General features: G+C 42.3%; 2 protein-coding genes across 4 annotated transcripts in view; one reads left to right on the top strand and one right to left on the bottom strand.

Annotated features, from left to right (window-relative positions):
• ZWILCH (zwilch kinetochore protein) overlaps window positions 1–5,838 on the top strand; it is a 33,055-nt gene extending 27,217 nt beyond the window's left edge. Inside the window, exons 17-19 of the mRNA XM_069458582.1 lie at window positions 377–489; window positions 4,555–4,669; window positions 5,784–5,838. Of these exons, the coding sequence (XP_069314683.1) occupies window positions 377–489; window positions 4,555–4,643 (202 nt within the window). The 3' untranslated portion in view covers window positions 4,644–4,669; window positions 5,784–5,838. The remainder of the gene's footprint in view (window positions 1–376; window positions 490–4,554; window positions 4,670–5,783) is intronic.
• On the bottom strand, window positions 5,544–21,509 carry LCTL (lactase like). Of its 3 annotated transcripts, XM_069458596.1 has the most exons (13): window positions 20,732–20,849; window positions 20,176–20,339; window positions 19,474–19,561; window positions 19,059–19,168; window positions 17,555–17,683; window positions 17,357–17,452; window positions 15,475–15,529; window positions 15,223–15,384; window positions 9,792–10,066; window positions 9,157–9,283; window positions 8,775–8,974; window positions 7,799–7,862; window positions 5,928–6,047 (listed from the first exon to the last, which is right to left on the bottom strand). In XM_069458596.1, exons 1-13 carry the CDS (start codon window positions 20,847–20,849, stop codon window positions 5,932–5,934), a joined length of 1,704 nt encoding a protein of 567 aa, XP_069314697.1. In that variant the 3' UTR covers window positions 5,928–5,931. The 3 variants fall into 3 exon arrangements, with proteins under 3 accessions (XP_069314706.1, XP_069314707.1, XP_069314697.1); XM_069458605.1 differs by lacking the exons at window positions 7,799–7,862; window positions 8,775–8,974; window positions 20,732–20,849 and adding an exon at window positions 21,368–21,509 and having other exon boundaries at window positions 5,544–6,047; XM_069458606.1 differs by lacking the exons at window positions 7,799–7,862; window positions 8,775–8,974; window positions 17,357–17,452; ... (2 more) ...; window positions 20,176–20,339; window positions 20,732–20,849 and adding an exon at window positions 21,368–21,509 and having other exon boundaries at window positions 5,544–6,047.
• Between the last annotated feature and the right edge of the window lie 671 nt (window positions 21,510–22,180).

The following is a 22,180-nucleotide window of genomic DNA, read 5'->3' as shown; positions in this document are numbered from 1 at the left end:
TTACCCCTTGGTTCCCATACACCAGGATGTTCCTTCATCCTGGACCTTGTCTGCTTAACTAACTCCTACTTGTTATTAAATATTTCATACTCAGCTCAAATGCCACAGTCTCTGAGGATTCTTTTCCAACTCTGCAATCCCCAGTCTTGAGTTAGGTTCCTGTCTTCTCTTGGCCCTTAGCACATCCAGTATTTCTCAGTTGTAGCATTTTTTTTTTCATTGAATTGTTATTTATATTCTTGTTTCTTCCCTCTCTTGACTGTACTTCTTGAGGGTGGGAATTGTGACCTGTTTCTCTCTTCTTCCTCAGTGCTTAAGGAAGGAATGACATAGCTGTTTTTGAAAATTTTTCTTTTGTTGATTTTTCTTTCCTTAGTGAGAAGCCACAGAAATGGAGAGTGGAAATAAATAGTGGTCAAAAGAAGGTTAAGACAGTTTGGCAGCTGAGTGACAGCTCACCTGTAGACCATCTGAATTTTCACAAACCTGGTAAAGATAGTTTATAATCTATTCAGATAAATTATTCCAGTAGAAAATGAACTAAATCTTACTGGCAGAGGTCATTATTATGGCTCTTGTGCCAAGTTTTAAATAATTTTCCTGAACTCTAGGTGTAAAACAAATTATTAAAAAATTATGATTTTTGTGCAATTATAATGCCCAGAAAAATCTATTGTATAATAATTATGAAAGAGGCTTTTTTTTTCATTATCTTGGATAGAGGAACTTCTATTAAAAGAGGTCAAGCAATAGGGTCATAGGAGTAAAAAGAGGTTATAAGGTGGCAATGCCAGTTCATACTTCACACTTTTGTGCACTGTTTAAAATGGTGGTGATGATATTTCTGCCATAGTGTCTTCTCTGTGGCTGGGATAAGGGTTGAGATTTCTATTAATAGTACTCTATCAAAAGTGGTCCTTCATAGTCAAAAAATGTCTTTTAGCCCTTCATGTAATTAGCTAGCCCACCAAGTCTTTCTCCTTCAATAAGCACCTGTAAAACTCTTATCTTCATGCATACGGGTTGTGTGGTGCTGTTGTTGCTTATTCATATAGGTCTTAAATGACCGCATTCAAATATGTAAGGATTATTTGAAAATAAATCTGATAGTTTTCAGACAGAATCTAAGATTTCAAAGGCCTATAATCAACCACTGCTGTGAATACAAATAGTTCTATTTTACTGGTTGATACCTTGCAAATATATTTCCAGAAAATGTTTATTCTTCCCCCTACCCAAATATATTTTGATTCAGGCATAATGGAAACATCTTTCAATTAGAAGCTGTGTTCTTCATATAGCCAAACTGCAAAAGTCCTAAAAAAGACTGAAAAAATTTTCCTGAGAACCATCAGTTAAAATTGTGCTGCGGCCAGGCGCAGTGGCTCACGCCTGTAATCCTAGCACTCTGGGAGGCCAAGGCGGGCGGATTGTTTGAGCTCAGGAGTTCGAGACCAGCCTGAGCAAGAGCAAGACCCCGTCTCTACTAAAAATAGAAAGAAATTATATGCACAGCTAAAATATATATAGAAAAAAATTAACCGAGCATGGTGGCACATGCCTGTAGTCCCAGCTACTCGGGAGGCTGAGGCAGAAGGATCGCTTGAGCCCAGGAGTTTGAGGTTGCTGTGAGCTAGGCTGATGCCACGGCACTCTAGCCTGGGCACCAGAGTGAGACTCTGTCTCAAAAAAAAAAAAAAAAAAAAAAAATTGTGCTGTGTTTTTTCTAAGTGTGATATAAAACTTGGAAGCTTAAAAGAGATCGAAAATCAACTATAGAAAAATTTCTGCATGGCAAAAATATCAGAAGCAAAACAACAGACAAATGAAAAACTAGGAAAAGAAATTTGTAGCCCATGTTCAGAAAAGGGGTTATATTCCCTAGTATATAAAGAATTTTCACATCAGTAAGAAAAATATTAGTAACTCAATTTAAAAAATGGGCAACTTGGCCAGGCGCAGTGGCTCACACCTATAATCCTAGCACTCTGGGAGGCCGAGGCGGGTGGATCACTCGAGGACAGGAGTTCGAGACCAGCCTGAGCAAGAGCGAGACCCCGTCTCTACTAAAAATAGAAAGAAATTATCTGGCCAACTAAAAATATATATAGAAAAAAATTAACCGGGCATGGTGACACATGCCTGTAGTCCCAGCTACTCGGGAGGCTGAGGCAGTAGGATCGCTTAAGCCCAGGAGTTTGAGGTTGCTGTGAGCTAGGCTGACGCCATGGCACTCACTCTAGCCAGGGCAACAAAGTGACACTCTGTCTCAAAAAAAAAAAAATGGGCAACTAATATAAACAGTTTACCAAAAAAGAAATTCAAATGTCATCTTAAAAATAAAAGGTGCTCAGTCTCCACCTATAATAAGAGAAATGCAAATATAGATACCATTTTGTGCCTGTCAGATTAGGAAAGATTAAAAAGCTTGCTGTCAGTGCTGGCTAGAGTATGAGAAACAATCAACCTCACACATTGCCGGTTTGAATGTGAGGTGCTATATAGCTTCTGTGAAGGGTGAGATCCGTCAAAATGATAAGAGAATACATTCTTTGGCCTATAGGTTTCATCAGTAGGAATTTATTACATACATACATATAACCAGACATGTGCAAACAGACCTATGAACAAGGTTATTAATTGCAGTATTGTTTACTGTTGCAAAAACATGTAGACTGGGGCCTAGAAAAAGGCCTGGAAGGATACAACCAAACTTGATCCCTGAGATGTGGAATGGTGATGGCGGGATGGTTGTTCCCAGCTTTAGCTGAACGTTAGAATCATCTAGGGCGCCTTTAAATTTCTATTGCCCAGACCAAGCAAATCAGAATCTCTGGGAGTAGAGCCCGGACATCAGTAATTTATAATGTTTTCCAGGTGATTCCATTGTGCCTACCGTGGCTGAGAACCACCAACCTAAACTAAACATTCTATCTACACCTGTTGTTTCCTTTTTTGAAAGAAGAAAACATGTATTTTATGATTAAAAACAAAGTTTTAAGGACATGAATATGTGATACATTTTTGAAAAATGCCATTTTAAAGTAAATTTTATTATGTAAAGATTAAACCTCTTAGGAGGAAATTCATGCAAGATGAAGCACCTCTTTCCAATGATGCTGAATAAGCAAAGTGTACCAAACATATCTTTTAAAGTCTTTTTAATACAGGTTGCATCAAAAAAAGGTGAAAGTTATTTTAAATGTTGGAGTTAAAACAATTTGCTAATGCATTGGTCCAATGACTCCTTTTATGAAAATAAGGAATTCTTATGAAATCATGTATTTATGTACTTGGAAATGCACTCAAACTCCATTTTGGCTTGAATTTTATAACCCCTTCTACCCATCATATATTCTTGATGTTTTTATTTAGAAATTATTCAGTGACTTTTGGCCCAAAGCAAAACCCACTCTTGAAGGGGCATCTCATTTGTAAAAGTCATAGGCTATTCAAACAAGGCCCCAAAATGTTCAATTTTTGCCAAAAACCGTATGTTTTTAAAAAGTTAGACTTTTTATTTCACTAGATTGAGCACTTAGGTCAAATACTAGCTTTTCAAGATATGTAATTGGTATGGTGCTCTTGAGTAAAACAGTTGGCATCAAAACCAGGGAGACTTCAGAGAGAAAGGTGTACTTTTAGTCACTATGGGAAGAGAGAATAATGATTTGAAGTTAATAGGGGAGGAAAACAGTGTCCAACAGAGTGCTTCTCACTCAGTGGGTGCTCAGTAAATGATTGTTGATAATGGTGAAAATATGAAATCAAAATGTTGACCCACAAGGAAGTGGACACAATCCTATCTAAAATGTTGATTGGATCATTTATTTTATTTTATTTTTTATTTTTACTGTTTTTTGAGACAGATTCTTGCTCTGTCACCCAGGCTGGAGTGCAGTGGCATCATCATAGCTCACTGCAACTGCAAACACCTGGGCTCAAGTGATCCTCCTGCCTCAGCCTCCTGAGTAGCAGGGACTACAGGTGTGTGCCACCACACTGGGATCATTTTTCTATTTTTAGTAGAGACAGGGTCTTGCTCTTGCTGGTCTTGAACTCCTGAGCTCAAGTGATCCTCCTGTCTTGGCTTCCCAAAGTGCTAGGATTACAGGTATAAGCCACTGCGCCTGGCCTGGATCATTTATTTTTTAAATAAAACATTTTTGGGAGAGAAAAATAGATATATGTCTAGCCCTAAGACTGCAAATCTTAAATACAAAATTTTTTCTGAAATTTATGTTAAAAGTGGAAGAAAGTTGTTTAACTCTAGTTGATGTGGCACAAAAAATAAAGTTCCCAAATTAAAATATATAACTTTTTAAAAATATGCTTCATATTTTAGTTTGATTAATCATGTTTTAAATGCATTACAAGGGTTTAATATTTAAAGCAGTTGTTCTGATTTTTTTTTCTAACGAATTCTCTTAAAGTAGAAGATACATGCCATTCAGATTATCTCTCAATTGCTGCGCTATTGAAAAATTCAGCATTATACATGGTAGAAAAGTCAGCAGCGTGTTAAGCAATTTTGATCTCACTCTCTGGTTACAGATTTTTCCGAATTAACACTAAACAGTAGCCTGGAAGAAAGGATGTTCTTTACTAACATGGTTACATGCAGCCAGGTGCATTTCAAGTGAAGTATGCTGATGGGGTCCTCTGTAAGGTATGCATGTTTACTTTTTATTCTCTTCAAATACTTTGTAGCAATTACTTTATGTTTTAGTTCTTTCTACAACATAAATACTGATTTTTAATACATTAGGAATAGGGATTATTTATCAGTAATCACATAAAAGGCTTACCAGATGTTATTGAGCAGTGCAAGTCTTTAATTTTCTTTCTACCTTTTGTAGTCAACTTAATAGGTCAATTTAATCCTAAAACCAGAGAAATGAAAAAAAATTGAATGGTAAGGTTTTTGCACTTAAATCTATATATATGGTAGAAAGTAAGTTTGATTTCAAAAACATTGATGGAAGAGAAAAACACTGAACAGACATATCGATTTGACATAGAAAGTCAAGTTTTGTTAAAAACAATTTTACCCCAGCCCAATGATGTAGGACTAAACTCCAGAAGCAAATACTCTTTTTAAAATGTTTTGATTTGAGATCATATTAACCAAAAGAATTAAAGGAATAACATTTTCACTATGTTACTGTTTTGGGGTTTAAGAAACAATATTAAAATCAGATAATGAGTAAAATGCCTGATATCATTCTTTCTTAAGCCATGTTTTGTCCCTAAATAAATGGAAATTAGTTAATTTTAGCATTTTAACATAGTTACAAATAAAATAGACCTTTGTTTAAAAAAACAAAATATCTAGTTACCTCGAGAATAAATAAATTAAATATATATTTAATACTTCAAATATTTCTTTGAGGTATTTCATTGAGTAAAGTAAGTTGAATTTAGTGTAAGAAGTTTACTCAGAAAAGTGTATGTGCTCATTCACTTGGCACCCTTCTAGTGCTTTTCCCTTGTTGGCTAATAGTATTTACAACCTGAAAGGATGGTTATCTATAGATTGAGTCTGTCCATCATGTATAGGACAGTGCTGAGATGGCAATCATTTATACAGTAATATTTCTGGACAGATTTAAAAACGAAAAAATATCAAGTCACAAAACAGTTTGTATACTATGATCCCATTTTTGTAAAATGAAAATACATTCATAATATACAGCAAAATCTTAACATTTGGGAGGGGTGGGATTACAAGTGATTTTTATTTCATTTATGCTTATTTTTATTTTCTGATTCTTAAATCCCAGCACTAGCCAAAAAGAATGAGAGAAAGAAAAAAGTTAATTATTGTAGAGCCTGAAAACAGAAATATATGTAAACCTTCAAAGCAGAAAAGAGAGGAAGATCCTGAAGATTCTCTATGAAAGATGAAGCTCCAAAATTGATGATCCTGTCTCAGCTCTGCCTCCGCAGGAGGAGCGTTAGGAGAACAGCAGCAATAAGTACACAGAGTGTGCAGACCGTAGGTACCACAATCTCCGTAACCATCTGCATGTGACTTAGCAACGGCTCTGCAGTGGTAAAGAGAACAACCACCACAAATGAGAATATGATCATTTTAGCAAATATAGCTTCATCCTAAAATTTTTAACTGTATTGGAATAACTTGAAAAATGGCATCTAATTTTCTAATTATTCTCATTTGCCATAAAATAGAACCTGGTGAATTCAATGTTATTTAAAAATTATGTGAGAGCTTTGTAAAATATTTCAGAAAATATGGGCTAAAGAAAGAATTTCTAAATTTGGTCTTTCCACAGGTACTGTAATAGTCTAAATGTCTCTCAATACATATACTTACCATCAGTTAATCTTAGAATATGTAGCCATATTCCATGGTTCTTACAATTTTTATTGGGGGTATTTGTGAAGGAAAAATCATTGGGAAACATTTCCAGCCTTTTAAAGATGTTATTATCTATCTTAGGAGGTATAGGAATTTCTATATTGAACTTTTTTATGGTAATTCTTGCATAGTTAATAATCTTTAAGAATTAGATGATAAGCATATTTCATGTGCATTAATATAGTAGTGGCCATTTATGCAATACCCACTTTTAGGCTGTGTGCTGCGCACTCTGGTTCTGAATTAAATAAGGCACAGGACATGCTCTCATAGAGTTCATAGGCTCATCAGTAAATTCTCTATCACATCTGTACATTCAGTTTATTTTAGTTTAATAGAATATATATCCTTAATATTGCCTAGTTACTAATATTTAGATTTCGGAGTGGGGGTTGCTTCATGTTGATATATTGGCCTGTAAAAATAGCTGGATTGGTAGGATTTGGTCTTGCACTTTCCCCCTCTGATACCACATCAAAGATGAGTTTGTTAAAACATGAATTTTATTTCTCTGATTGCTCTTATGGAGATATAAAGAAAAAATTCAAAAAAACAAATGATATGTGTTGGTGTTTCTTGATGCATGTTGCATTTTGATTATTCTATGTCTCTGATCCTTTTAGATCCCATTGTGTAAGAAATGATGCCTTTTATGAGGGTAGGAACTTTCTTTTATTCATTGCTATATCTCCAGGGCTTAAAACACTCCCTAGGAAACAGTGAGTGCTTGATAATTACTTGCTGAATGAGTAGATATAAGATCTGGAGTGTACTTTGGCTTTTCTTCCTTCCATTTGGTGTAATAGTTGACTTTTCCCCTCCTTCCCCGAGCCCACTATAACAAAAACAATAGGTATATAAATTTACAGTAGGATTCAGAAAAGGTAAAACTAAAGTAGATAAAATATTTCTTTCATGGTGGATTTTTTATATTTAAAATGCTTATAAAATAAAAATTTGACAGTGCTTCAAAGTAAAGAAAAAAAAATCTTTTTTTTTTTTTTGAGACAGAGTCTCGCTTTGTTGCTTAGGCTAGAGTGCAGTGGCATCATTATAGTGCAGTGGCATCATCACTGCAGCCCTGCAGCCTCAAACTCCTGAGCTCAAGAAATCCTCTTGCCTCAGCCTCCCACATAGCTAGGACTACAGGCACCCGGCACCATGCCTGGCTAATTTTTTTTTTTTTTTTTTTTCTGTAGACCAGGGTCTCAAATTCCTGGCCAGGAAGTGATCCTCCTGCCTTGACCTCCCAAAGTGCTGAGATTATAGGCATGAGCTACTGAGCCTGGCCTCATTTTTAATTATAAGTGGTTTTGGAAGATTGACTTCAGGTAGATCCACATTTTGAGATTTTGGTAACATCATTATATGTATAATTATGTAGTTTAATTGTCAAAAGAATTAAAATATACTCACCTAGAGCAAGCATCTGGTTGTTGATAGAGCAAGTTTCCAAGGCTTTGAGGTACCAACTTTCCACCTAGTGAAAACCCACTTGTTAAGTAATGTTGTATTGGATTAATTTTTTGCTCTTTTCAAATCATTTTTGGAATAAATGTGTGGTAAAAATAAATATTAAAAAAAAAATCTTCCACTAGTTTAAATTAGTTAATACTTATTGCACATCTATGTGGATTATAGTCAAGGAGTCGAAGAACACAGCCTTTATTCTTGAGGAGCGTACAACCTAGTGCTTTTCTAATAATGTAAAAGTAGCAAATTCCTCATAGCTATCCGTTACTACTTCCATTTATAGTCCTACTGCGCTCAGCTTAAAATAATTTTGGTAAACAAGTGAGATTTATTTTTTAAAATTACACTGTAAATTATATTCCCTTCCAAGAGGTGCAGCAACATATAGAGGGCTTACAGAAAAATTTTTAGGTTATTGAAAGTGTTTGGTAGGTTCTAAAGGATTATTAAGTTTGATTATTTTAATCTCATTTTTTGAAGCCAGTATGTTTGTATGACTTTGTTGTTTGATGGGAAAATAAATGAAAATGATATGCTTATTATGCATTCAATTTACTTAACTGCTTTTATATATATTGAAGAGTAGGTAGTATTTGTTTGCATTAAGGCACATTTAGAATAACATTTAACTAGAGTCTCTATTGATTTTGCCCTATCATAATCTAAAGCAAAGGGGACTCCTGCCTAATCCCCAGTCATGCCCTTAATGTTCTAGGTGTTAGGTTGAAGTTTAAGGCATGCTTGCTCCATTCTAAGCAAATGAGCAAAGGGGTGGCGAGAAGTGGGGAAGAGACAAAGGGGCCATACTGCACACCTCTGTCTTCCTTCGTGGAGGAAAGATGCTTGCCAAGCTCTTTGTGTGTTCCTGCTGCCTAGCTCTTCTAAAATTCAGAACAAATAACACAATAATTAGGCCTACCTCTCTTGGATTGGGAAACCCATTGGCAGCGATAATCTTCTTGTAATATTGAACTGAAGCCTTTGGATAGCGAGGCTTATTTCTGTCATTAAATTCAACATAGTAGAATCCATATCTTTCTGAGTATCCTTTCTCCCATTCAAACTTATCCAACAGAGACCAGGAAGTATATCCTTTTACATTAGCACCGTCTTTTATAGCTGCAAAGACAATTATTCCATTTTTAATACATTTCATTAATTTAGAAAAATAATATTGTGAAGATAATATTAAAATGTTTTCATTTATAAGATTTAGAAGCAAGTTTTAGTTGATCATGTGTGTTATCAGATTTTTAGTTAAATACAAAAATAAGTGAAGACAGTCTTGGTTTGTATCTCACCTTTTAGCATTTCATTTATGTATCCTTTAAGGTATTGAATTCTCCATTCGTCACATAATTGAGTACAGTGTAATTTTTGAGATGCTCCATTTTCTGTCACATATATAGGAGGACTGCCATATTGAGTCTGAAAGTAAGTCACAGTAAAGAATATCTTAAAAATTCTGACTTATAGGTAGGTTTCTGAGTCAGGAGCTCATGTAGGAATACATATTTAAGACTGCCACATTCTAATCGAGTGTATTTTAGCATTTCTATGGTAGATGTCAGATAACATGTTTGTGTAGAGATGAATGTAGGCAGGAGGCAAGTTCATATGAAAGAATATCTCAGTAAATTAGCATTGTTGAAGGGGAAGTGTACTTCAGGTCTTGTTCTTTCCCACATTTTCCATTTTAGGTGAGAAGGGTAGCAAAATAAATTTGGGATAAGACTTTTAGCTAAAGTTATATACATAAAAATGGTTATTCATAGTAGGCACTAGTCTGTAAGGCCTATGTCTGGATAGCCTCTGAAATATGAGTAACTAGGTTTATTCTGTTTTGTTAACTTTCAAATGTAGACACCTGAGCTTCAGCTGTGAGACCATGAATTCAGGTCTAAATGTCCGTTAAATAGTTTAATGTGATAATCACCTTAGCAAAGTTGAGGAGCCTCCTAAATCCCCACGGCACAGAATATAGCCATTTAGACCCCAGATCTGGCCAGTTTGGGTCAACCAGTTCTATTAAGTCACGATCATTCTGGTAGCTGGGCCCCTGGCGGGAGGGGTAGTTCCTTTCTGTGATGTATCGAGTAGTAAAATGACCTAATCCCAAGAAATCAGATGTGCCTTTAATGTAGCTCTTCTCCTGGAGTGAGAACACTGGTAACCTCGACATATCCAGGCCTTGCTCTTTACTCTTTCTTCCTATTGAGAGAGAAAAGCAGAATTTAACAAAGTATTATTTTGCCACAACCACTTTGTTATGTGTCCTGATGATACTGACATGTTGACATAAAAGCTGGACTTTAGGATTCATCTGCATGGAAAATATAACCTTAGCCTTTCAATCTGGAATTTTGAAATGTAAATACTATCCAAAAAATTTAAAAGTTTATGTTGCTTAAAAGTAATATTTTCACAGATTATTCGATAAGTGGTGTATACACAACTGAGTAGCCATCTGGGAAAAAGTAGAGTTGGACTCATATTATTCCTTACATAAAAAATTGGTAATTTTAGGCCAGGCACAGTGACTCACGCCTATAATCCTAGCACTCTGGGAGGCCGAGGAGGGAGGATTGCTCAAGGTCAGGAGTTTGAGACCAGCCTGAGAAAGAGCAGGACCCCGTCTCTACTAAAAAAAAAAATAGAAAGAAATGATCTGGACAGCTAAAAATATATATAGAAAAAAATTAGCTGAGCATGGTGTCACATGCCTGTAGTCCCAGCTACTTGGGAGACTGTGGCAGGATTGCTTGAGTCCAGGAGTTTGAGGTTGCTGTGAGCTTGACGCCACAGCACTCCAGCCCGGGCAACAGAGCGAGACTCTGTCTCAAAAAAAAAAAAAAAAAAAAAGAAAAGAAAAATTGGTAATTTTAGCTGCCTCTGGGAAGGGAACTGGAAGGACACTAATGGTATGGAAGGGACATGGACACGTTCATCCGTTATTGGTAGTATCAGCTGACACCACCTCTGGGTTGGGCAATTTTGTCCTATCTTTCAAAAATTTAAAAATGTATTTCCTTTCACCGACCAATTCCAAATCTGTTTACCCTACAGTTAACTCATGAATGTAAAAGAATGTGTGTACAAGGATCTTTATTGTAGACTGACTAGACTAGACTAGAGTAGCAAAAGATTGGAAACAACCTACATGTCTGTCAGCAGGAACTGGTTAAATAAATAATGAAATATTCATCAGTACAACACTGTGAAGCCATTAGAACAAATGAAGCAGCATTGTATATACTAACACGGAAAGATTGGCAAGATATATGTTTATGTCAAAAAAAGATTGAGTGTTGCTTACATTAATAAGTACACATACTGACCAAACAGCAATGTTTTTGCTCACATGCGAAGTATACTTCCTTCTGGGGAGGATGGGAACAGGGGAGGGGTGGGAGGGTTAACTTTTCACTTTGTACTTTAAAAAATTTGAAACATATCCTTGTATAATCTATGCAAAAAAATTTTAGAATATTTTAATTAAATAGACACAGGTGGCTAGAAGCTATTGTATTAGATAATGCAGATATAGGACATTTCTGTCATTGTGGAAAGTTCTATTGGGCAGCACGGGTCTAGAGATAACTTTTGTTGGTATATTTATTGTGAGTAAAAGAGTTCTTCCAAGAGGCCTAGAAGTAAGTTGACAACACAATTTCAGGCAGAATGCTTTCACTACCTAAGTAAATCTAAACTGCTTAGAGGATTCTTCTTTCCACATGGTACAAAGGAAAAGTTCAGCCCCTTTCCCACTTGTAGCGTCACAAAATTGGAGTTGGTAGGGGCTGGGATTATTGACCTTAAGCCCAAGAACTGCTCTCTGACAAATCTGGCTTTTCAGCGCAATCCTGTGGAGGCACCTGCAGTGGCCTCTGAGGATCCCAAGAGAGCAAATGCACTGTGTGAATGATAATGTGTGTCTGCAGGGAAGTGGGCAGTGTCCCTTCATGGTGGCTTTTTCCTTGTGTATCTTGAGGAAATTATTCTCAAGATTTTGACTATATGTGTGTAGACATGTCACAGAACTGGTTATTGCCAAAAGATTTTTAAAGATTTTGTTTAATGCCTTCATTTTCAGATGATAAGATTGAGACCCAAAGAGGTAAAGCACCGGTCACTCACTAGTTGGTGGCAGAGTTGGAATTAGAACTTGATGCTTCCTAGTCTAGATAAGTCTGATAAATGGTGCTTTAGAAAGGGAAATTTTTGAAATGTTGAGTATTCTTAGTCAAACATCTAAAATAGCCTTGTTGTGTGAAATTGTAATCTAGTTCAACGTTATCCTTGCCTCTTTCTTATCAGAGATAATGTATGTTTAGATTCCCATGACCAGACACTGCTGGTGGCCTACCCAGTAGGCCCATGCCTATCTTCCTTGCCTTCTTCCTCACCACCTTCCAAGGGACCACGTCGTTATAGGAGTCCTGGCCCCTTCCCAGCATCTGGGGCCCTAGTCATGGTGGTCCTAGGGCATCAGCTGAATATGTGACAGTTCTGTCCCTTGAAGCATGAAGGGAAGGAAGTCAGCTGGGGATAAAAGCTGTTTCTTGGGAAGATTTTCCTTGTTCTTAAAATCGGGTAAGAGCAACAAGGCAAGGATGCCTGCTTTTACTATTTCCATTTAATGTAGTAATGGGTGTTCTAACCAGAGTATTTAGGCAAGAAAAAGAAATAAAAGGCATCCAAATTGGAAAGGAAGAAGTAAAATTATATCCGTTCACAGATTATATGATCTTATATGTAGAAAACTCTAAAGATTCCACAAAAATCCTATTAGAGCTAATAAATGAATTCTGCAATTGAACAGGATACAGAGGGAACACAGAAAAATCAGTTGCATTCTCTACACTAACAATGAACAATCTGAAAAGGAAATTAAGAAAATAATTTCACTTGCAATAGCATCAAAAAGAATAAAATACTTAGAAATTGAGCAAGGAGGTAAAAGACTTGTACAGTAAAAACTATAAAACATTGCTGAAAGAAATGGAAAAAAAACAAATAAATGGAAACATATCACATGTTCCTAATATCATTAAGATGTTAATACTAGCCAAAGTGATTTACAGATTGAATGTGATCCCTGTCGAAATCCCACTGATGTTTCTTGCAGAAATAGAAAAACTCATCTAAAAATTCATACGGAATCTCAAGGGACCCTGAAAAGCCAAAACAATATTGAAAAAGAACAAAGCTGGAGGAGTCACACTTCCTGATTTTAAAACTTACCACAAAGCTACAGTAATCAAAACAGTATGGTACTGGCATAAAGACCAGTAGAATACGATGTGGACAGCCCAGAAATAAACCCTTGGGTATATGGTCAAATGACTTTTGACAAGGGTACCAAGACCATTCAGTGGGGAAAGGACAGTCTTCAGCAAATGATGCTAGGAACTGGATATCCAAATGCAAAAGAATGAAGTTGGACTCTTAACCAACACCATATAAGAAAATTAACGCAAAATGGGTCAGAGGCCTAAATATAAAACCTAAAACTATAAAACTTAGAAGAAAACAGGGCAAAAGCTTCATGACATTGGATTTGGCAATTATTTCTTAGCTCTGGCACCAAAGGCACAGGCAACAAAAGAAAATATAGATACATTGGACTTCATGGAAATTTTAAAAATTTGTGCATCAAAAGACTATCAACAGTAAAAAGGCAACCCAAAGAATAGGATAAAATATTTGCAAGTCATATATCTGATAAAAGATTAATATCCATAATATATATATATCCTAAAACTCAACAACAAAAACAACTTGATTCAAAAATGGGTCAAGAACTTGAATTAACATTATTTCCAAAGAAGACATACAAGTGGCTAATAAGCACATGAAAAGTTGGTCAGCGTCATTAGTCATTAGGGAAATGCAAATCAAAACTACAATGGAGATACTACCTCACATCCATTAGGTTAGCTACTATTAATATAAAAAAACATAAGTGTTGGCGAGGATGTGGAGTAATTGGAACGCTATGCACTATTGCTGGCAAGGTAAAGTGGTACAGCCATTGTTGAAAACAGGATGGTGGTTACTCAAAAAATTAAAAATAGCATTTATTTTATGGTCCCACAGTTCCACTCCTGCTTATGTACCCAAAAGAGTTGAAAGGTGAGCTTCAAGATATTTGTATACCCATGTTCATAGCATTATTCATAAAAGCTAAAACATGGAAGCAACCCAAGTGTCCATGGATGGATGAATGGGTAAGCAAAATACAGTATATGCATACAATGGAATGTTAGCCTTAAAAAGGAAGGAAATTCTGACATGTTACAAAAGGGATGAACCTTGAGGACATTATGCTAAGTTAAATAAGCCAGTCACACAAAGAAAAATACCGTATGATTCCACTTATATGAGGTACTTAGCGTAGTCAGAATCATAAGAGACAGAAAGCAGAATGGTGGCCGCCAGGGGCTGGGGAAGAGAAGAATGGGAGAGTTATTGTTTAACAGGTATAAAGTTACTAGTTTTACAAGATGAAAAGAGTGCTGGAGATGGAGAGTGGTGATGGTTGCACATTATGAATGTTTTAATACCACTGAACTGTATGCTTAAAAATGGTTAAGATAGTAAATTTTATTGTAATGTGTATTTTTCCAGGATAAAAAAATTGGGGAAAAAATTGATTGGCAAAATGTAAACAGATATGACAGAGCAGTTCCCTTTTTCTGTCTTTTTTGAGTGTTGATGTGTAAAGATGTGATGCCTGGAGATGCTGCAATCACTTTGTGGCTATGGGGAGTGCCTGATGGGCTAACGGGGCCAGAATGGAAAGATGGCAAGAGCCTGGTCCTCAGAGATCCCTGATGGCTGGATTAACTTGCCCTGGGTCACCCTCTTCTGGACTCAGATGAGATGATAAATTCCCTACTTTTTCAGCCATTTTAGGTAGAAGTTTTTGTTATGTGGCAGTTAAAAACATCCAAGCTGATATAGCCCTGTGAGCTTTACTTATATTTATTCTTTCTCCGACACTCTGGAAACCAGAGCTTGGAAAGTATTCATCCAACAATAGAAAGAACTGACACTAGAACTGCCCCTGGCCTGTGATAGTATCTGACTCCTCTGCCCCTTTGCAGGGGAAGTGGAGTGGAGCAGGAGGAGACACAGGACAGCAGGACATGAGACAGCAGCCCAAAGAGCTGCCAATTTTTTTCCTGGGTCTGAAAGTTCTCAATTTCTAGGTCTAGGGATTTTTTGGGGTCCCTCCCTGCCAATTCAAATAACCAGTTTTCAATTCTTTGCCTCACCCAAGTCTAGTGAACTTTTGCTCATTTCACTTGGGCCCAACAACCACTGCTGTGGTATCTGGAGTTTAAAAATGTGACTTGGCTCACCAATCTGGTCTTTCATCACTTGGGGGTAGTCACCAGCATAAATGGGGTTGGCAAACCAGCCCAGGCAGAACTGTAGGTATCGCTCAGCAGCCTCTACGTCCTTGGGGTTACTCATGTCCACAGGCTCCCCCCAATCGCAGTTCAGTGAAATCCCCACCAGACCTTACAAGGAAAGAAAGAAAAGGTATGTGTGTGACTTTGCTTCTCTGGGCACTTGTCTGTTCTCAGTCCATACACTGGGTTACAGCTCACCTTGTTGCTTGCTACGCCATGTCCTGTTATAAGAATGCCAGGCTTGGGCGTGGGCCTGAAAAAGGATTAGAAATTAATTGTTCATTTTCTCCCTTTCAGTCTGGGGTGGCCTTTCTCTCCTTCCTAACTCTAGAGATCCAGCTTAAGACCTAGCATTTTCATAAATCCAGCCTTGATTATCCCAATCCATAGCCCTTGGACCTCTGGGGGCACTTATTTTCTTTGAACTGTAGATGAAATTTGGTCTAAGTCTGGCATAAACAACTTTGTGTTGTTATTTGTTGTTTCTAAGATTTTTTTGCTGAAGTTTCTTGTTTGGTTCCTGTTTGTCCTCTGTAGCACCTGGGTGGTACTTTCCTATAGGTGCTCGGTATGTTAGGAAAATACTATGCATCCGAAAGTCTTGAGAAATGGAATCTAAAGTATGCCAAACTGCCTTCTCTTCATATTCTACCAGTGCCTGTCTAAGAGGCTATTTCAAAGGCTAATTCAGCATCTAAGAGAGATGGGAGGTAATCTAGGACCGTGGTTCTCAACGTGTGGTCTCCAGAACAAGAACATCCACTGGGAACTTGATAGAAATGCAAATTCATGGGCCCTTTCCCAGACCTACTGAATCAGGCACTCTGAGAGTGGGGCCCAGCAATCTGTGTTAATGATCATTTATAAAATGATTCTGATGCTTGCTGCAGTTTGAGAAGCACGGACTTAGAAGAACTGAATATCTCAAGGCTGCACAATTTGAGAGTCTGGTTGTTGACTCAGACAACCTATGTTTATCAGCCCTGTCTCCTTACACTCCCTCTTTGCTGGCCAGCAATGACCAGCCAGAAAAACAGGGAATCGTGGGATTGTCCAATGAAGCGGAACATGTCAAAACAACATCAGAATCACATCTCTTTAGCTCGCTACCTTTTATAGAAAAGAAGGGCTGAAAAACGACTTCCATGTTCGTTATTAAAGATATATGCAGAGTTCTGCCCTTTAAATACTCACAGCTTAAGAAATCATAAGCTAAATATAGAAAGAACAAGAAAGTTCTCTCTTCCTGACATGAGTTTGAGGATCTGGTGTGTGACCCAGGGGCTCCTTGTCTTGAAGAAATTGTCCACCTTCTGCTAAGTGTCCCTGGGGGCCAATCCCGGCCTCGCATCCCTGTTCCCCTGCCATCTTCATCTGTATCCTCACACATGTCCTGTCATGTGACCCAGTTCCCGTCCCACCGCCTTGAACCTTTCCTGTAGTTTGTCCTCATGGTCCGTGGCCATCGACATCTTCTCTGGATGTGTCCTTGACTCCTGATCGACGCCCTAAAGACCGTGCACTGCAGCTTTCCCCGGCAGAAGCCATTCTTTCCCTCACATTCCGCACACCTCAGTCCCGGGAACAGGGTGGAGTCTGCCCTGTTCTTCATTGCTGCTTCTAAACTGTTTTTCCTTCCTCCTTCAAAAACCCCAGGTCCTTTGAAGTCCATGCTGTCAGAGGACCTCTCCTAACCCCTCTTACTGCTGTCTCTGATCAACCCCAGTTACTTCCCCTCATTCATTGAAGATTTTAGCCCTCAATGTCACACGCCCCCTTCCTCCTGTCACCATTCCTTGCAAGACAGCTTGGATCTGTAGGTGACAAATTTCCACATGTATGTGCTCCATCCCCTTGGCTAGACTGTAAACTCTTGGCAGCCATGATAACATCTCAGCCAGTGCCCAACAGAGTGCGGGATGACAGGACATGCCCTCCATAAGTCCCCAGAGAACGGAAGGTGCTGTGGGGTGTGCTGATTGGGAGGTGGAGCGGCAGAGGGCTGAGCTCGGGCTCCCACCCCTGGCGCAGGCTGAGCTGACGCCGGAGCTCATCCCTGCACCCACAGGGCCCAGCTCACCTTAATGATGTGGTGTGCCGCCTTGTACAGGCCAGTGCCACGGAGCTTCAGGCCCGGTGCGTGGTGGCCGGTCTCATAGCCTTTTTCTGCCATTGCCTACGGGGACAGCAAGCGGGGACCACAGGTCCCGTAAGAAGCAGCAGGGAGCTCTTTGGTGTGGGAAGTGGGCTTTCCCACCCGGAGAGGGGCCCTGCGTACCCGAGGATCACTGAAAGTAATCCAGTGCTTCACCCGGTCCCCAAAGGCCTCGAAGCACAGGTCGGCGTAATCCCTGAAGTAGCTGGTCATGCTCAGGTTCTGCCACCCGCCATATTTGACCTGGAGCAGCTGTGAACAGAGAGGCAAGTGCCCCAGGGAAGACAGTGGCAGTGATTTAAATGTGGAGATCAGCTGTGTGACAGTCCTCATACAAACAAGAGGGAGGCAGCAGAGGAAGTGTGAGACTCTGGTGCTTGGAAGGAAGGTGACAGGTTGAATATTTAAGAAAATTCGCCAGGGGAAAGGAGTCTGATAATGGAAAAAGCACCTTGAATATAGTTCTGAAGCAATGAGATCTGACACTGGGCATGAAGCTCTAATGAGAACTCAGAGCTGTGCAGATGTCCACACCTCCCAGCAGCCTTGTCATGGGGCAGGGTCTGCCTTTGTCAGTGGTGGGCTCTCCCCACCCAAAGGTCTGCTCACAAGGGCAGGATTTTCCCAAGATTTGTCACGCTGTGCAGATTACCTGCCGTGCTGTCCTTGGTGGGTTTGAAGGGATGCTAAAGGGGCAGGCTAGTGAAAGCAATTATCCAAGGAAGAAGCCAGAAGGAGGTTTCCAATTCATCTCCCTGAAGCCTGCTCTGCCCCCCGCCCCAGCTAGAGGCGTCGGGGTGGCTCCCCTTCCCACAGAGGAAACCCAGTTCCCAGTCATCTTAGCTCAGCAATGGAGCCTTCCAGGTGCGGCCCCAAGCTACACCTGCGACCCCTCGCCTTCCCACCCCGCCTGCTCCCCAGACTCCAACTGAGCCACTTGCTCAGCCCCTACTGCCCCCTGGCCATGCTCCCTCCAGCCAGAACACCCTCTCCCCACTGCCCGCCCAGACCCTCCCAAGTGCTAGTGGGACCCCCACCTTCTCCCCGCCCCCCCCGCCCCCCACACCTCCCTGAAGCCACGTCTCCATCTCCTGCATCAGGATTCACACTTTGCACGTATTAGAAACATCAGCTAAACCAGCGTGACTTCTCTGCCATGGGTGAGTGCTGTGGTTTGAATGTTTTTGTCCCCTCAAATTCATGTTGAAACTTAATCCTCAACGCAACAGTCTTGGGAGATGTGGCCCCTTCGGCAGGTAACTGAGTCATGAGGGCTCTGCCCTCATGAATGGGGTTTATAAAAGAGCTTGATAGAGTTTTCACCCTTTCTGTCCTGCCTTCTGCCATGTGAGGACACCGAACCTGCCAGTGCCTTGGTCTTGGACTTCCCAGACTCGAGAACTGTGAGAAATATTATCAATGTCTGTTCTTTGTAAATTACCTAGTCTGCAGTATCTGCCGCAGCAGCACAAATGGACGAAGACTGTGCGTCAGAGATTTCTCCTGCACTCACTCGCATCTTAGAGTCCTGAGCCAGAGTCCAGCCCTAGTCTCGCCTCCGCCTTGGCAACCCCAGCTCCTCAAATCAGCCCCTTCCTGCCTAGCTGAGCTGCCCTTGGGCCCTCACCTGTGGCAGATCCCAGTGGTGCAAGGTCACGATGGGGGTGATGTTGCTCCTCAGAAGGGCATCGATAATAGCATTGTAGAACTTGATTCCCTTCTTGTTCACCCGCTCCGCTGTAGGAGAAATAAAAGAGGACTCTACGAGGAAGGGCCTTGGCCTTGGCCTTCTGGAGTGCAGCGTTCCTGCCCTGTGGCTTTTTGCAGGCCTCACGGCACCCTCAGCCCACCAGCGTTCTGAGTCTCCGAGAGTGGGACAGACACCCGGGAGCCCGGTTTCCTGCAGAACCTGTGGGAGCTGCTGCCATCAGCAACCATGTTCATGGGCTGGTCTCCCTCCCCAGGACTCTGTGGTGTCCCTGCAAAGCCAACGTGGCCAAAAGGGGCTGCACTTGGGCGCAGGAGGGGCCGCCCTAGCTCACCTCGGACGCCTGTGGGCAGGAGCCGTGGCCAAGACAGGGAGAACCGGTAGTGGTTGACGTGCAGCTCCCTCAGCAGAACGATGTCCTCCTGTGCAGACAAGGGAGGGGAGGCAAGGCCAGGTCACCTGGGGCCCTGGGTGGGGGAAGGGGGGCGGCAGGGGTCCATCATGCCCCAGGGCCAAGGCTCGCTTTGTCTGCAGCTCTTAGCGAGTGAGGAGGGTCCTGTTTCCTCATCTACACAATAGAGGTGATACTACCTGCTTCCACTTCATGCGGGAGATACGCCAAGAGTCAACTAAAATGTCAGGGGGGACACTTTGAGGGTGTTCCTAATAAACTTGGGGGATGAATCCCCCAAGAAGCCATCCACAGAGGAAAGTGGGTTCTCCACAGGGGCACAATTGCCACACAGGGCCCAGGGGTTGAGGCCACTGTGGCCTACAGAGGCCCTGGCATCAGTCTTCTGCTGCCCATCCCTTGGACGAAGGCCCTGGCTCAGGTGAGGCCCTGTTTCCTTTCCTCCTACGTCGTGCCCCCACATTCTGGCACCACCCCAACCCCCAACCCCCAGCCACCATGACCCCACCACCTTTGCATCGGGGTAGGGGGTGTTTGGCAGAGCACTGGGTTGACATTGTCACCTGGGATCCGCCAATACATCCCTCCCCGCCTCTCAGCTAGGTACACACGCCCCCCACTCACCTGGACCTTGTAGTAGCCGTCACAGGCCACATCCGCTGTCTCATCCCCAAGCACCTTCCCTTTCCCGCTGTGCGTGAAGGCGTCCCAGATGCTGGGCCCTTTCCCATCCTGGTCCCAGGCGCCCTCCGTCTGGTAGGCGGAGCTGCCCACGCCCCAGGAGAAGCCTACGGTAGAGACCCACGCTGGGACCCGGCTCCGCCTGGCCAGACCCCGGGCTGTGCCTCCCAGGCCTCAGGGCCGGCCCCTCCGCACCACCCACCTCCTGTCACTTGGGCCTTGTCTCCTAGGAGTGGGAGCCTGTGAGCCAGGGTGGGGGAAGATACAATATATTAAAAACTTTTTTTGCACAATTTTAGCTCTAATTAGCATTTTTATCTGTATAATTTTTAATAACTTTAAAAAAGTCTGTTAGGAACTTCTTTTATTTTATAACCGCATGGAGTTATGTTTCCCGTCCTACTAGTCAGGAAGCTAAAACCAAACTCCTTGGCAAGTCAGCCAAAGTAGACAGACAGACAGACGGATGGAGGGTGGACCAACACAGGAGTGGACGTACCACGTGGGAAGGTTCCATAGTAGAAGGAGGCCTCTTCTGGGGACCCCTTCCTGGTGGCCCCCAGCCTGGACACCAGCAGTAGCATCCACCAAAGGGTGACAACCTGCACTGGCTTCATGGTACCCGGCCCTCCCCCATACCTGCAAAAAGCACAGCTGACTCATGCAGGCCCACGCAGCCAGGCTGGGGGCCAGATCCCAGCTGGGGGGGCAAAGGCCAGGAGTGGGGGAGGATGGGAGGGTGGGGTGCTTTATCTGGACCCACCAGCAGAGGCCGAGGCTGGGTGCCGGACACCATTCTCGTGTTAAACTGAGGAGGAGACAAAGGCTGGGCTTGGGGAGCTCCGGGTCTGATGGCCAAGGCTCCAAACTGCCCCTCTCCCCGCCCAGCTCCCTGTCTGATGGAGGAGACCGAGCCCATACATCTCGAGCCCCTATCTAGTGGGAAAGCGCCAGTCTGATGGGGGAGGTGGGACAGCCCCTAGAGCCCCTGCAGCACCCCAACCTACACAAGGTGACATAAGCAGAGGGTCAGCCCCCTCCCCCAGCTGGGGTCACCCATGCCAGGACCTTCAGTCCTGAGTGTTAGGAAGATTCTCTCCCACTGGGATCCCCTCTTTGATGCCAGCCAGCTTACCCAGGACTGTCCTTGGTCCCAGACACCCCCAGAGCAGTAGCTGGCAGCCAGAGCTCCCTCTGACTGACCCCAGGGCCTGCACTGTCCCCTGAGAGCAGAGCCCACGGTGCACCCGAAGGCTCTGGTTGGGGGTGTGGTCTGTGGCCTGTCCCCCCCTCCAAAGAGTTTCAATAGCTGCATTCAGCGGGGCCAGGCAGGAATGCTGAGCTGGCCGGCCGGCCCTGAGTCAGCAGCCGGGAGCTTGGCGCCGGCCCAGGCTCTAGTGGCGGCTGAGGACGGGGGACACCCAGTCCTCCTGGCCCCTTCTGGGCTGGTGTGCCTTCTTCAGCACAGTCCTGTGACTACTGAGTCCTGGGGGTGGCACAGGGACCAGCATGTGTTGGCATCTGTCTGTGTCTCCCTTTCCTGCTGCGAGAGAACATTCACTGTAGAAGGAGAAGTTGGTTTTCTCCACCTCAGCCAGTCTTTGGGCCCCTCATTCATTCCCTCCCTCACTCATTCCTCCAAGCAGCACCGCCACTAGAACACACCCTCCTGGAGCCTCGGCCCCTGCCGCTGCCCCTGCAGTGCCCTCCTGGCACAGGCCTCCCTCCTGCAGCCACCCCGCCTCTGCCCAACCCAGAGCTCTCGCCTCAGCCCTCTCACTGCGCTCTTTGCTGGGCTTTGATGGGCAGCACCTCCTCCAGGAAGGCTTCCTGGGCCCACCCCCAGGCTAGGTTAGGCTGTCCGTGTTCACCCCCCTCCAGCTCCTGGGAGGCAGGGGTGGGTACCTGGACGCTGGCAGGAGGCTGCTTCCCTCCGGCTTCTTGGAGG

The sequence above is a fragment of the Eulemur rufifrons genome, chromosome 2, assembly GCF_041146395.1.
Source record: "Eulemur rufifrons isolate Redbay chromosome 2, OSU_ERuf_1, whole genome shotgun sequence".
Taxonomy (NCBI): Eukaryota; Metazoa; Chordata; class Mammalia; order Primates; family Lemuridae; genus Eulemur; species Eulemur rufifrons.
This window is presented reverse-complemented; position numbering and strand designations above follow the sequence as displayed.